Consider the following 12681-nt stretch of genomic DNA (forward strand, 5'->3'; position numbering starts at 1 on the left):
AAGGAAAAAAAACCACAAAAACAAAATCAAACAACAACAACAACAACAACAACAAAAAAAAAACCCCCAAACAACCCAGTGTTAATGAAATTTGGCAGGGAAACAATGTACTCCTGGGAGCGTCAAAATAGAAATGAAGGCGATTGGAATATTCACTAATCTGATTACAGGAGTAGGCCAGCTCAGGCACCCTCTCCACTGCTGCTAGTAAGATGGGGTCATTCTTGGGGATTCTTGGGAAGTTCCCTAGCACCAGGTTTCTCCCTATCCCTATGATGTCTCCCTCTATCATGGTATCTCTTTCATTGCTCTCCCACTCCATCCCTGTTCTAGCTTGACCATCCTGTGGTATGTAAAATGAATAAAAAAAATTCTTAAAAAAATAAAATTAGGGCAGTGCAAAAAAGGAAAAAAGAAATGAAGGCAAAACCAACATTTCAAGCAGCATCACACCCAAGGAACATAAAAGTTGTCATCAGAAATCACAGATAATGCCACTCAACAAGGTGAGGAGAGATATGAAGAGAAGAAAGCTCCTCACCTCTGTGTTGCTGTGGGATAGACTAAGTTTCCAAAATGGCAAAGTAAACATGCTTTGACTCATACAGGCTTCTCCCTTCCTGTGCCTTACTAGATGTACTGTGAAGTCTAACTCAAGTCAATTAACACACACACACACACACACACACACACACACACACACACACACACACACACACACTGGAGTTTTGAAGAAAAGAGAATTAGGTGTGCATTTGGTCATTTTAGATGTTTTTGTCAGGATGCTTTCCCCCTTCTAACTCAAATGTTTTCCCTCTGTTCACCTTGCCTTATTTCTGGGTGTCTTGTGACTCCTTCTAAACCATGTGCTTCTCAAAGGCATAGATCATAGCTGATGCTTTTGTAGCCTCATTTATTATATTTTCCCAGTAAATAACCATTTCAAAGATAGCTCTTTTAGTTTTTCATTTTTCAACCTAGTTCCTTTACATAATTACAATAGTCAATTTTATTATTGGTCAAGTTTAATGGCCACGCCAAGAAGGCAGATTTATGGTCCTCACTTTATGAATTATAAAATTGAAGCACACGCAGGTCAAGCAATTTGCTTTAGTCTCCACATATCACAGGGCAGGCCGAAAGGCAAATGAATATACATGGAACTCTCTGATATGCATTACCCACTGAAACATAGACAAGAGTAGGTAGCTCTCCTCATTTTTCTCTTCAGGCTTAGATGTCCATAACAATTTTTTTCAGGGACCCCAATTCTCCAAATGACTATCAATCTAGCAAGGGTGTATATTCCAGCTGGGGCCTTTTACTGTGATGCAGCAATGCTTCTCATGGGTAATGTCTTGAGCAATTACTGCAGGCCCTTGACTAGTACCTGGGAGAGTTAAAAGTCAGAAATATTTATTGTGCTCACCTCAATAGAGAACAGAAAGAATTTAACAAAGTAGGTCAGATTTCTATCACAAAAATTAGCCAAGCTGTTGCTGTTTGAAGGGCTTGCTATGAACTTTATGCTGAGAAGAACCCTCGTAAGACAGAGAGACATTGGTTATCAAGCAGAAGGAGAAAACTGGAGGGGTTTCTGATGAAATTTAATGGGATCTGGGAATATCCCCAGGCTCCATTGTTTTTCTTCATTATTTCTAGAATTCCACTGTAAAAATTTCACACTGTTAATTTTGAGCAATGTGGGGTTTTTTTTTTAGTATGAATCTTCTTGAGATATTGGAAATGAAGAAATTGAAACTATTTACAAAGCAACATGGTATTCTACTTTGTTTAAAAATTTTAGGGGCTTGTGGCAAGAATGTAAAGTTCTCCAGAGAAGAAAATGTTTTATGGCGTAGAAATCATAAACATGATTATGAAGTAGATTATCAAGCAGATGTGGAGTGAGTGCATGGGTGTATATGAATTACAGTCTTTAAAAATACATGATCATAATGCTGACCTGTGTCAGGATGTTTATATCTGAGTGTGGAGGACAGTTAGGAGCTGACATTTGTTTATCAGCTTTTAATATAGGAGGAGTATTGTAATTTATATTGCTTTGATAATTAATTCTCTCTTTTAAAATGTTTATATTTTTAAATTGTGTGTGTGTGTGTGTGTGTGTGTGTGTGTGTGTGTGTGTGTGTGTGTGTGTGTGCCATAAAACATGTGGGCAGGTCAGAGGAGAACTTGTGGTAGTCAGTTCTGTCACTTTACCTTCATGTGAGTTCTGGAGATGGAACTCTGGGCATCAGACTCTAAAACAAGTGCCTTTACCCACTCAGCGTCTCCCTTCCCCCTCTCTCTTGCTCCCCCTTCCTTTGTTCTTCTGTAGCCCAAGCTGGCCTTAGCCTTCATATTTAGCAGAGGCTGACATTGAAGTCTTCATCTTTCTGCCTCTACTTCCCAAGAACTGAGACTATAGATAAGTGCCAAGCAAGCCTGGCATGAATTGCATTTTCAAAGAAAATATGATTAGATGATAAAAATTTCTGCTTGTCTCAGTCATCCACACTTGGCCATAACTCAGCTACAAAGCACCAACTGTATACATAGTCCAGCATATAGCTCGTCCAGGTGGTGGTTGTCTAAATTCTAGGCTCTGGCTCATCCAGCCATTGCAAAGAATCAATGTTGTCTTAGCAATGTAAACCTTACACATGGAGACAGTTTAAGGATAAGAATGCCACTTTTTTTCTGTGAATGTAATGTAGACTTTCTATTGTAAAACCAAAATAAATAAGCCTTTTGGTTAAAACAAGTGCTAAATTTATTTTAAAATTTTGATTTCCTTAAGTATGTAGAATAATAAGTGAAGCAGCTTGGAGCCATGTTGTATTCAATGGGGTTATGTGAGGGTGCTGAGCCTATCTATAAGGGAAAAGAAGAGAATTTGGGTCTAGTAAATTCATTACCAAGTTGATATCCTCAAATAATCTGGTGACCTAGAGAGGAGTTTAAATTCTGGATATGACTCTGATCCTGGGAAATATAGAAACCCATGCTATAGTATAGTGTGATTTATCTACCAGAGAGACTGGAAAATCTTTTCTATTCTAAAAGATTTCACTTCCTGTGTCTGAACAGGAATACAGAAAGAGCAAATGCTTGGCTACTTAATGATTCCCATAGATCTTAAATAGTGCCCTTAGGAGGGATAGATATGTGTGCCAATATATAGGTTGTAGGGAAAGAAAAGATCACACAGAATCAAAAGAATTAATGAGCAAGGATGGTGAATTTATAGATACAATTAGAAACTTGTTATGACAACACAATATCTAGGTGATGAAAATGGAAATGATCACAAATTAAGTTGAAAAAAATTATACCACCTTGTCCTGCATCCAAACATTTGCTTTTAAGTTACTAATTTTTGCTTCTTTCTACTTTTCTGAACAACCCATATGGAATATCTCCAGCCCAGTGGAGAGAGAAAAGTTATTCTCCATTTTCTTGGCTATTTTTTAAACTGAGAATAGTTCAGGTAGTCATGGTGATCAGTCATCCAGATGGTCATGCACCATCCTTCTCAGTCTCTCATTCTGACCTCTCTTGGGGAAGCTATAATATCACTTGGCATAAGAAGTATGTGCAGGCAGGGACAGATATAACTGCACAGGTCTGTTGGAATCACTTGATGGTTACAAAAGAGAAGAATCCTTGCTGAGTGATAGGATCTTCCATGAGGTCCTTTGTATTCCTTTTTGTTAGTTAACTTGAGATACATGTACTGTGGAAGGATTTACTTGTCTCTGTGCCAGCTATTGGAAGCTGTGACAAAACATGGCCTAAACTGTGTAAGTGTCTGGAGTCATTAAAATATTCTATCTCCCCACTTTCCCCAGGAGTTCCTGCATGTAGGATTGCAGGAGAAAAAGGGTTTATGTCATTTCAAACTTTTTGCCTTTGGCTCACCCAGAGTTGTCTCCATACCCTTTGACTGTTGTCATTACTAGACTCTGCTCAAGTGACCCTCATTTCCACAGGGGAAGAGCCAAAGAATTGCAGAGTTATGCAGGGCTTAGCTGCTAGAAGCCACCTCTGAGAGAGTATTTATAACCACAGAGTTCACAAATGTAGCTCAAACCTATTTAACTCCTTGCTAATGGGATCATAATTTAATATAAGTGCAAAGAGCAAATTCAATAATGCATGCATATAACATTAGGAGTTGAAAGCTGTGAGTCATTTTTCTACGGGCCTAACAATGCTAATGACTGAAATGTATTGATGAACATCTGTGTTTCAGAAGCAAACTTGAAATATGGAGTTAAAGCCAGTGGCATTTCCACATGATAACCTCTCCTATTCAAAGCAAGAGAATCTTTGATTCCACAGATCATAGATTTCCCTGATGGACTGCTGTTGAAAATTAGACCTCTGTCTGGTTTACTTCTCTAAAACAGGAATACAAAATAATTACTGGCCATGGATTATTTCACATAGCCTAAATTGTCTGGGAAGATTCCTTACTTGATTTTTTCCTACCAGAGAGAAGGGGACCAGGGAAGACATTAATGTGGACAAATACTTGAATGTTTCACTGAAAAATTCCATTTTAAATGTGACTCCCACTTGTTGTCCAAGTAAGCTTAAAAAATTCCATTTTAACATGCATCAGAAGTTCAAACTATCAAATTTGGTTGGTGTTGATCATGTATAAGCCTGTTTCCTTTAGTTTATTCCAGCAGTATCAAGAGAGGCCAGAAACTCAAATGATGAGTGTTTCTGAAGACATGTAAGTATTCAGGTGACAAATAATCAGTCTTAGCTTGTATCTAAATATAGATTGAAATAAATAATGGCTATATGTCAGACCTACAAATTTGGTACAGATCGCTGGACCAAAGGTACATGCCAATCTCTTCCAGCACACATTCTAGCAGTCACACATCATGCCTGCATTCCTAGTAGAGATGCTAGACAGGAAACTAGCAGTTTTAATATGAGTGTCTGTATATATATATATATACACACACATATAGACATTGTATATATATATATGATTATATACACATATGTATATATAGTATGTATAGACTAAAATATAGTATTCTATTGTTTTGGATCTATTTTGAAAAATATTTAAGTGTTAGATAAAATGAATAAAAAAGTAAATCCAGCAATTAGACCACATTTTGCCTCCTCAGACTAATGGGTACCAGCCTCACGTGCCAAGGGCCAAATGCTATACCGCTCTCTAAAAAGTAAAGAGAATGGATTTTAACTGTTCTCCATAAAATTCCCCCCACCCTGTTCCACCAACCCCAACTCCCACCCTAATTATAAATAATTTAGATGCACCAAATCTTTCATGTTTCTTTTACATGGCTGTCCTACCTTTCAGACAGGATATTTCTAAAACCTCTTCAAATGAAATGAAACCCAGTGATTTGACCTTCAAGTGAAAGGAAGGGCACAGATACACATCATTTCAATCTTTGTCATTGCAACAGTGTCCTTCCTCTTGGCAGCTGGGTAACATCATTCTTACCTTCTTGCTTTTCACTCCTGCTGTTCTTTCTGTAGTTCTGGTGTTGGATATTTTGGTTATTGTTTCTCAATAAGAAACATATTCATGTTATCAGGATAAAAATATATGCAACCAATCATGTCCTAATCATAGAAAGCATGTTAAAGCCACACAGTCTAATTGTTTTTCAGTCAAAGAATGAAATAATTAAATGATATTTTCTTTGTGGGTTACATTTTTTCAAATGGTAGAAATTTATTTTTTAGCATCATTTGCAAAATCATTGGTTTTGGCAGTACTGGACTGGTTCAGTTCTTAAGACAACAGGTCCCTTGCTTGAAGCAGCCATTTGAGAGAAAGTGAGGATTTGCTCTTGGAAGAACGGAATAAGTTCAAAGAATAAATTTAGTCACTACCATGAAAGAAAACTGTCAGGATCTTCATATTTCCAGGAGGCAGTACCACCACAGAAACATGCAAACCAATGAAGAGTATAGTATACTCACCCTACTCCTTGATCCCAAACCAGTCTTGGGCATTCACAGGAACTTCTGCTAAGACCCAGGAAGTGTCATCGTTCTGTAATGGTTCTTGCCTATACACATAACAGTGTCAATAAAATGTCATTGGGATCCATCTTAACCCTGGGTATCCAAAATGTCAACCTTTAGGAATGGCTCCTGCCAGTAAAAGATCCATTTTGTTGCAGATAAAGGCAGATGCAGATTCATATCCATTCCCTAAGGCCCAAGATTGTCAAAGACTTCTGGGTGTGGAAGAGAAGTGATTAAGAGATGATGGCATAGGAGAGGAAAATTGTAGACATACACAGGAGAAGAAATACATACAAAACTGATGATCTCATTTATATGCGTGGGAAAAACAGTTATGTCTCATTCATCTAGACAGGCTATCTCAAAGTGCCATTTTTCTTTACTGTCTCTGAATAGAAGACTTGCTAAGCAAATGCATAGGAATTAAAAAAAAACATTGCTAGAGATATGGAAGAGGAAGCAAACTATTGAATTTCTTAAGAGAACAAACTTTAAATGTACTTTAAAAGTACACAGATGAAAGTAGATGCAATTAATTTTAATTTCAGGGAGACTTTGAATCTATTAAAATAAATTCCATGATTTTTTTTCTCAATGTGCATGACACACATTTGTCAATTTCTTCTAGTTCTTATATATTTTAATTTCAACTACATTTATTTATTGATATTCTACACCATAATGATCATCCCATTATTTATCTAAAGAATAGTGGCTTACCTGCATAGCTTTTTGTCTTTCATTTCCCTACATGCCTTTCAAGTGAAGGTACCTATGTTTGGTATAATTCTTACTGCAGTCAAGGAGTTCAGAATGGTCCCATTGAAACATTTGGTTTGATTGTTCTCAAAGGCACACAATATGTGCTGTTTCTTTATCTTCAAAAGTATAGATACTGAAAGTCTATTTAAATCAACTGATACAAATCTATACTGAGATGGGATAAAATTTGTAATATCTTATCACTCCAGGTACAAATACCTTGTTTTATTGACATTCCTTGCTCTATTAAAGTAAAGGTATATAGGAGAGCTGAGCTGGCAGCATGAAGTTAGGTGGAGGAACTAGAAGAATGTAAAAAATGTGAGATGATTGATAAATAGCTGTGGAAGAAGGTTGATGCCCTTATATGGGGACTCAGTAAAATCATTATCTGCTGTTTTATAATGACAGACTTTCATTGGCTGTCTTCGCAAACCCCCTGGTAATCTGGGTTTATAGCTGAAACAACCTACAGCCTCTTAATTACTGCATTTTCATATGTGCTATAATAAAGTACTAACATGATAGGGTGATTTGTAGGTTGATAATTCCCAAACCACAATCTTTATCTCCATGTTATTTCCCTGTGCATTTATAGACTATCAAGGACAGATCAGGTATAATTTGGCCAAGATTTACTGGCCCAGCCTTGAGAAATTGGTAAAGGCAAGCAGTGATTTGGTTCTAGTTTATAGGCCTGGTTCAGGGTTTGCTTCAGCTAATGATCTTGTTCTTAATTCCTTGTATTCAGCAAAGGAAATAAAGTATCTATTACATTTATTTAAGAGTGTACTCATTTTCAACAGCGTGAAAAGTTGCTGTTCTCTCCATAGCATAGTAACTTTTGTAAACTATGCCCAGAATGCATCATGTCTCATGTTAAAGAGGGAAAAAGTCAACAATTTAACATAATGGCCCATTTATCATAATCTAAAGGTTGTAGAAGCAAGACAGAGAGATAAGTAATATAGGTATTTTTCCCCTTTCCTGGTTTCAGAGATAATAGGTGTAAAAGTGTTTGTGAAATAGTAGAAGCACTTATAAATGTCAGGCTTTGTGATTATTGTCATTTTTAGTAATCAGTACTGAGGGCTAGAATGGCTTAAATATGCCATTTGCCTAGTAACCAAGGTGATTGAGAATGAACCTGATTTTTATAGAACCATACCACATGCAATCAGATTCACATCATTCATTGAGAGGTACCTGCAATAACTTGCTCTCTGAAATATTATCAGAAGACATGAGCCTGAAAGTCAGAAGAGATGTGTGATAGTATTGGCTATGTGACTTTCTCAAAGTCATCACCATCTCTGAGTCTCACTTTCCCTGAGAAATGATGGTACATTCAATGGTCATTTGTTGTGTTAACTGGGAACAAGTGTCAATAAAGAAGTGTAATTCTCAAGCCATAATTTACTAATAGGGTAAAACTTCTTTGATAGGAAGTAGCACAAGGGAAAGATTGTCTGAATGAGTGAAGCAAATCCTGAATTATAAAATAAGTCTGAAGCATCACATTTTTTTTTACTTTAGTTCTACTTTGCAATTCAGACTGGCTATAAAGCATCGCTTTATTGGAGGGCCTCATGAGAACTATCTTAGTAGATTTCTAATGAGAATGATTTTATCTGATGAGTGCTTCCAGCAGGAAAAAAAAAGGTTTGTTCTCTCAAGGAAAACTTCAACTGACAGTACAGTCTAAGCTCTTCATTTGCTTAACAAACCTCTCTTGTCTACATCCATAATAACATAAATTTCATTTGTAGACTGGCCCTTGTCTAGTTTATTATTACTGATCAAAGCACTCCAAGTTAGTGAGGTTTCAGTGCGTTTCTACCTTCTCCATGGACTTGGGTTGGACGTCACAAGGTAGTGGTGGAACAGAGTCAGTCAAGTTCGTTTCTTGCTCCTTCTTGTGCTCACTCTCAGGAAACAGCAGGTAGCAAGAAGGAAGAAGAGAAAGGCAGGCTCCTTGGGAATTCATAGGTGGAATAAGCAGCTGTTGGATATGCAGCACTGATCACACTAGCCATAGTTGAGAATGGGGTTGACATATTTCAAAAGGTAATCGAAGGCACGACCAAAGAAAGGTATTTGAAAGTTGCCTGGCAGGTAGCACTATGGTCAAAGCAGTTTGAAACAATTAGGATCTACTGAAATATTTTCTATTTGCACGTCAAATTTCAGATAATCTGTGAATTTTAAGGTAGCGATAAAGTTACTAGGTAAAACTTGGAGGTGATACTCAGAAAGGGAGCAAAGAGTTTGACTGCTCATTATGATTAGCAAAAAGCTGGCTTAACAGTTTGGGGTCTTCATGATACCAAAACATTTCATGAAAAGTAAGTCAACCAAATAGTGCAGGTTTTGTTTTAGTGTGTGTGTGTGTGTGTGTGTGTGTGTGTGTGTGTGTGTGTGTGTGTGTGTGTGTGTGAATAAACATCAAACGCCTGGTTATTGTAAAACTTCTGGGCACTTGCACTGTGTGGATTATTTAGAGTCATTTTGATTCAGTCCATGGCTCCTTTGAATGATGAGTTCATGAGAAAAACATATCCAATCCAGCTCCATTTTCATTCTGTAACTCACTTGAATAATAGAATTAAGTTCTCGGTGGTTTGCTAATGACATGAGAAAACTGCTGGGAGGAAGGTGCTAAATACTTTGGGCATCAGGGTAGCCATTGTAAAAATCAAATGAAGCAAATGATTGGCTAAATTGTCAATGCCATCAGTTTACATTGGCGAGAAAGGAAGTCACTGCTTTTTGGCACATAGTAAAACCTTGATTAATTGGAATCCATAGGGATGGATGGGATTGTTAATAAGAATACTCACTTTGTTTCATTCTTGGCTACTGACATGCCGCCTTATAATGCTTGTATCCACTTTCATGCCTCAGGGAAGTAGCCTCTAACATTTGAGGGTCAATCCAGATGGAGAGGAGTTATAAGAGAAAGAACTGAATGTGATCTAGCCGCAGTTATCACTTGGCAACTACTTAAAAACTCAATTCCTTCAGGTCTTCTCATTTTGAATATCATTAATGTTTCTCATCAATGTGAAGTTTGGAATGAGGACGGACAGTTCGGGCCACTGGTTTGGTGTATTCTTGTTAATCAAGGTTTTACAATAAAAGGCCTTGCCAATGCCCAGTAAGATTATAAACAGAAGCATTTGTTTTAAAATTTGTTTCTTTGAAAGTGCTCTGGATCAGTGATTCCAAACCCATATTATAATACTGCAGACTGGCAAACTAGCTTTTCTGCCAGGATCCTGAGGGATGGAGAGGGAAAGAGAGGAGCAGAATTACAACCATTGTCTCTGAAGGAAAAAAAGTTTTGGCTTGCCTGTCTGTTGCTCTGTGGTTGGAAAACACTGTTCTTCACCTTAAGATGCCCATGGTATCTTGATTGTGCAAGAGATGCTGTCACATGTTTCAGTATCATTCTCAAGCCCCTTGGACTGTGGAGGATTCTGTTTTCAGGTCCTCTCCTGTACTTACCCAAAGTGTTTTTCCATGACTTGGTGTCTTGGTTTCTGAGTGGGCCCTTATTTCCTGTTGCTTGAGTGATGGCCCCGAAGAATATTAGGAAGCAAAGGAATGGCAAGTAAGATGGCTTTTCTCATGATGACAACCTGGATAACAAGTAGACCTACCTGAACCAAAAACATGGCTAAGGAGAAGCCAAATCAGGAATTCACACACAAGTAGTATTACAGGCGACGCACGCGTTTAAATACATAAAAGCCTTTTTGTAAAGTCTCTATATGTGGTGACCTATTAAAGAAAGACCCCATTTAACTTGAAATTGATCATTCTCTTTACTTTTCAAGTTAAGTGGGGCCTACTTAAATCAGCAACCACATACAGAGAGGAATATTTCATCACTCATACAAGTAATAGTAGAAGTCATTCCCACTCACTCAAGCAACTTCTACAAGCAATCATCACCTCCTACAAAAAATAGAACCAAACAAGTTATATCCTGTCATCTCAGTGGCTGGACCTGACTTCTTACACAACTTGATTGAGGCAGATGGGGAGTCTCACGGGGACACTCTTGGGCTTTTGAAAGCCTAGGGCACTGAAACGCTGTAGTGGCCTTCATATGAAAACCAGTTTGGCATGTTGGGGATGGAGGGGGTATGGACAGGGAGCCTCTGTCTGGGAGTTTAAGAAGGGACCCAAGTTAGATCAAAAATATGGGCAGTGCCCTAAAGTCTTTCTGCTTCCCAAGGCTGCCAGGCAGGGGTCATTCTACTTTCTGTGTGCATCTTGTGCTCTCTCCTCAGTAATAAGATAACAGTCTTGCCGATTACTCGTCACTAAGGGTACCCGGTTGTGGTGACATTGAGGCTGACCTTGGAGTCACCGCCCCCGCTGCCGCACTCTCCTTTGTCGTACCACCATTTGTTTTTCAATTTGTCCAAGAGGCCTTGCTCATTCAGTTTTAATACTGCCAGGTTAACAGCATTTCTTGAAACGATAAAACATAACTTGTAAGAAAATGCACAAATGCTTAGGAAATCGTTAACGTATAAAAAAGGAGCACAAGAGGACAAATTGGCTAAATTTCACAGAACGTGGAGCTATAAAAATGTCTGTACAGCAAATACAGGGTTAAATATTGGAAGGTGGCATGGAGGATAACATTTGCTCAAAACTGAAGTGTGCGGGATGGGGAAATTGTCTTTGAGAAAAAAAGTAACAAGAACACCACATCCATGCAATTAACATTCGTCACCATAACTTGGCTTTTACCATTTAAATTGAAAAAGCCGTTGAACTGTAAAATTAAAACAGCAACAAACAGTCAGAGAGGACAACACAGAGAGAGAACATTTTAAAAAATGGATGCATTAAATAGATGAAACCATAATTTACCGTCTTATTTAACTCCATGGAATATTGTAGATTTTAAACTTTTAAAAGTTACCTCAAAATCCACAAGAAAGAAAATGACAACAAAATGCATCAGGGTAGGTGGAATACTATAACAACACGGATATTGTTATATTATTCCACCCACCTTAATGCTGAGCCTTTAGGGGTTGCCACACCATAGCCTTTGGAATCCAGATTTCCACCAACTTTCATCGTATCACATGGCTTTCTCTGCTCAATGTACTCATTCATGGTCGACTCCAGCAGGAAGGCGAACTTTCCCTTGGACTTCCGAACTCGGGCTACCCCATCAGCTGTTGTTTTGGTAAACACAGATGGCTCTGCTGATTTCATGTAAGACCACATTTTCTCATACACAGCAATTTTGGATCTCTGTAACAAAAAGATAAGAATTCTTTGGATGGCCAGATATGACATCTGGAAGGAAAACAGTGCAGTAGTTTTCAAATGTAATTGTTTTTAAATTTAAATTTGTGTGTGTGTGTGTGTGTATATGTGTGCATCCATGTTTGTGTGTGTGTGTGTGTATGTATGTGTGCATCCATGTTTGTGTGTGTGTATGTGTGTGTGTGTGCGCGCACATGCCTGTGCATGTGCAGGCACGCGCATGTGCAGGCACTCTCAAAGATTAGAAGAGGCTAGATATCAGATTCCTTAGAGATGGAGTTGCAGACAGTGTGAGCTGCCTGACATGGGTGCTGTAGTGGTTTGAAAGAAAATGGCCCCTAAAAGGCATGACACTATTAGGAGGTGTGGCCTTGCTGGAGTAGGTGTAGTCTTATTGGAGGAAGTGTGCCACTGTGGAGGCAGGTTTTAAATTTTCATATATGCTCAAGTCATGCCCAGTGAGACAGTCCACTTCTTGTTGCCTGCAAGATTTAGGACTCTCAGCTACTTCTACATCACCATGTCTGCCTGCATACGAACATGCTCCCCACCATGATGATAATGGACATAAACTCCTCAAAATGT

The 12681-nt window shown here is 38.2% G+C and overlaps 1 protein-coding gene across 7 annotated transcripts in view; it reads right to left on the minus strand.

Annotated features, from left to right (window-relative positions):
• Gria3 (glutamate ionotropic receptor AMPA type subunit 3) overlaps positions 1 to 12681 on the minus strand; it is a 284667-nt gene that overhangs the window by 13986 nt on the left and 258000 nt on the right. For 4 of the 7 annotated variants that reach the window (XR_013048254.1, XM_006981558.4, XM_042269681.2 and 1 more), the window contains 2 exons: positions 11834 to 12081; positions 11166 to 11280 (listed from right to left, as the gene is read on the minus strand). Coding sequence is in view for 5 of the 7 variants with exons in the window: in XM_006981558.4 (XP_006981620.1) it covers positions 11166 to 11280; positions 11834 to 12081 (363 nt within the window). In the remaining 2 variants the exon portion in view is untranslated. The remainder of the gene's footprint in view (positions 1 to 11165; positions 11281 to 11833; positions 12082 to 12681) is intronic. The other 3 variants (XR_013048255.1, XM_016000147.3, XM_016000146.3) reach the window with 1 other exon arrangement.

The sequence above is a fragment of the Peromyscus maniculatus genome, chromosome X (genome assembly GCF_049852395.1).
Source record: "Peromyscus maniculatus bairdii isolate BWxNUB_F1_BW_parent chromosome X, HU_Pman_BW_mat_3.1, whole genome shotgun sequence".
In the NCBI taxonomy this organism is placed as follows: Eukaryota; Metazoa; Chordata; class Mammalia; order Rodentia; family Cricetidae; genus Peromyscus; species Peromyscus maniculatus.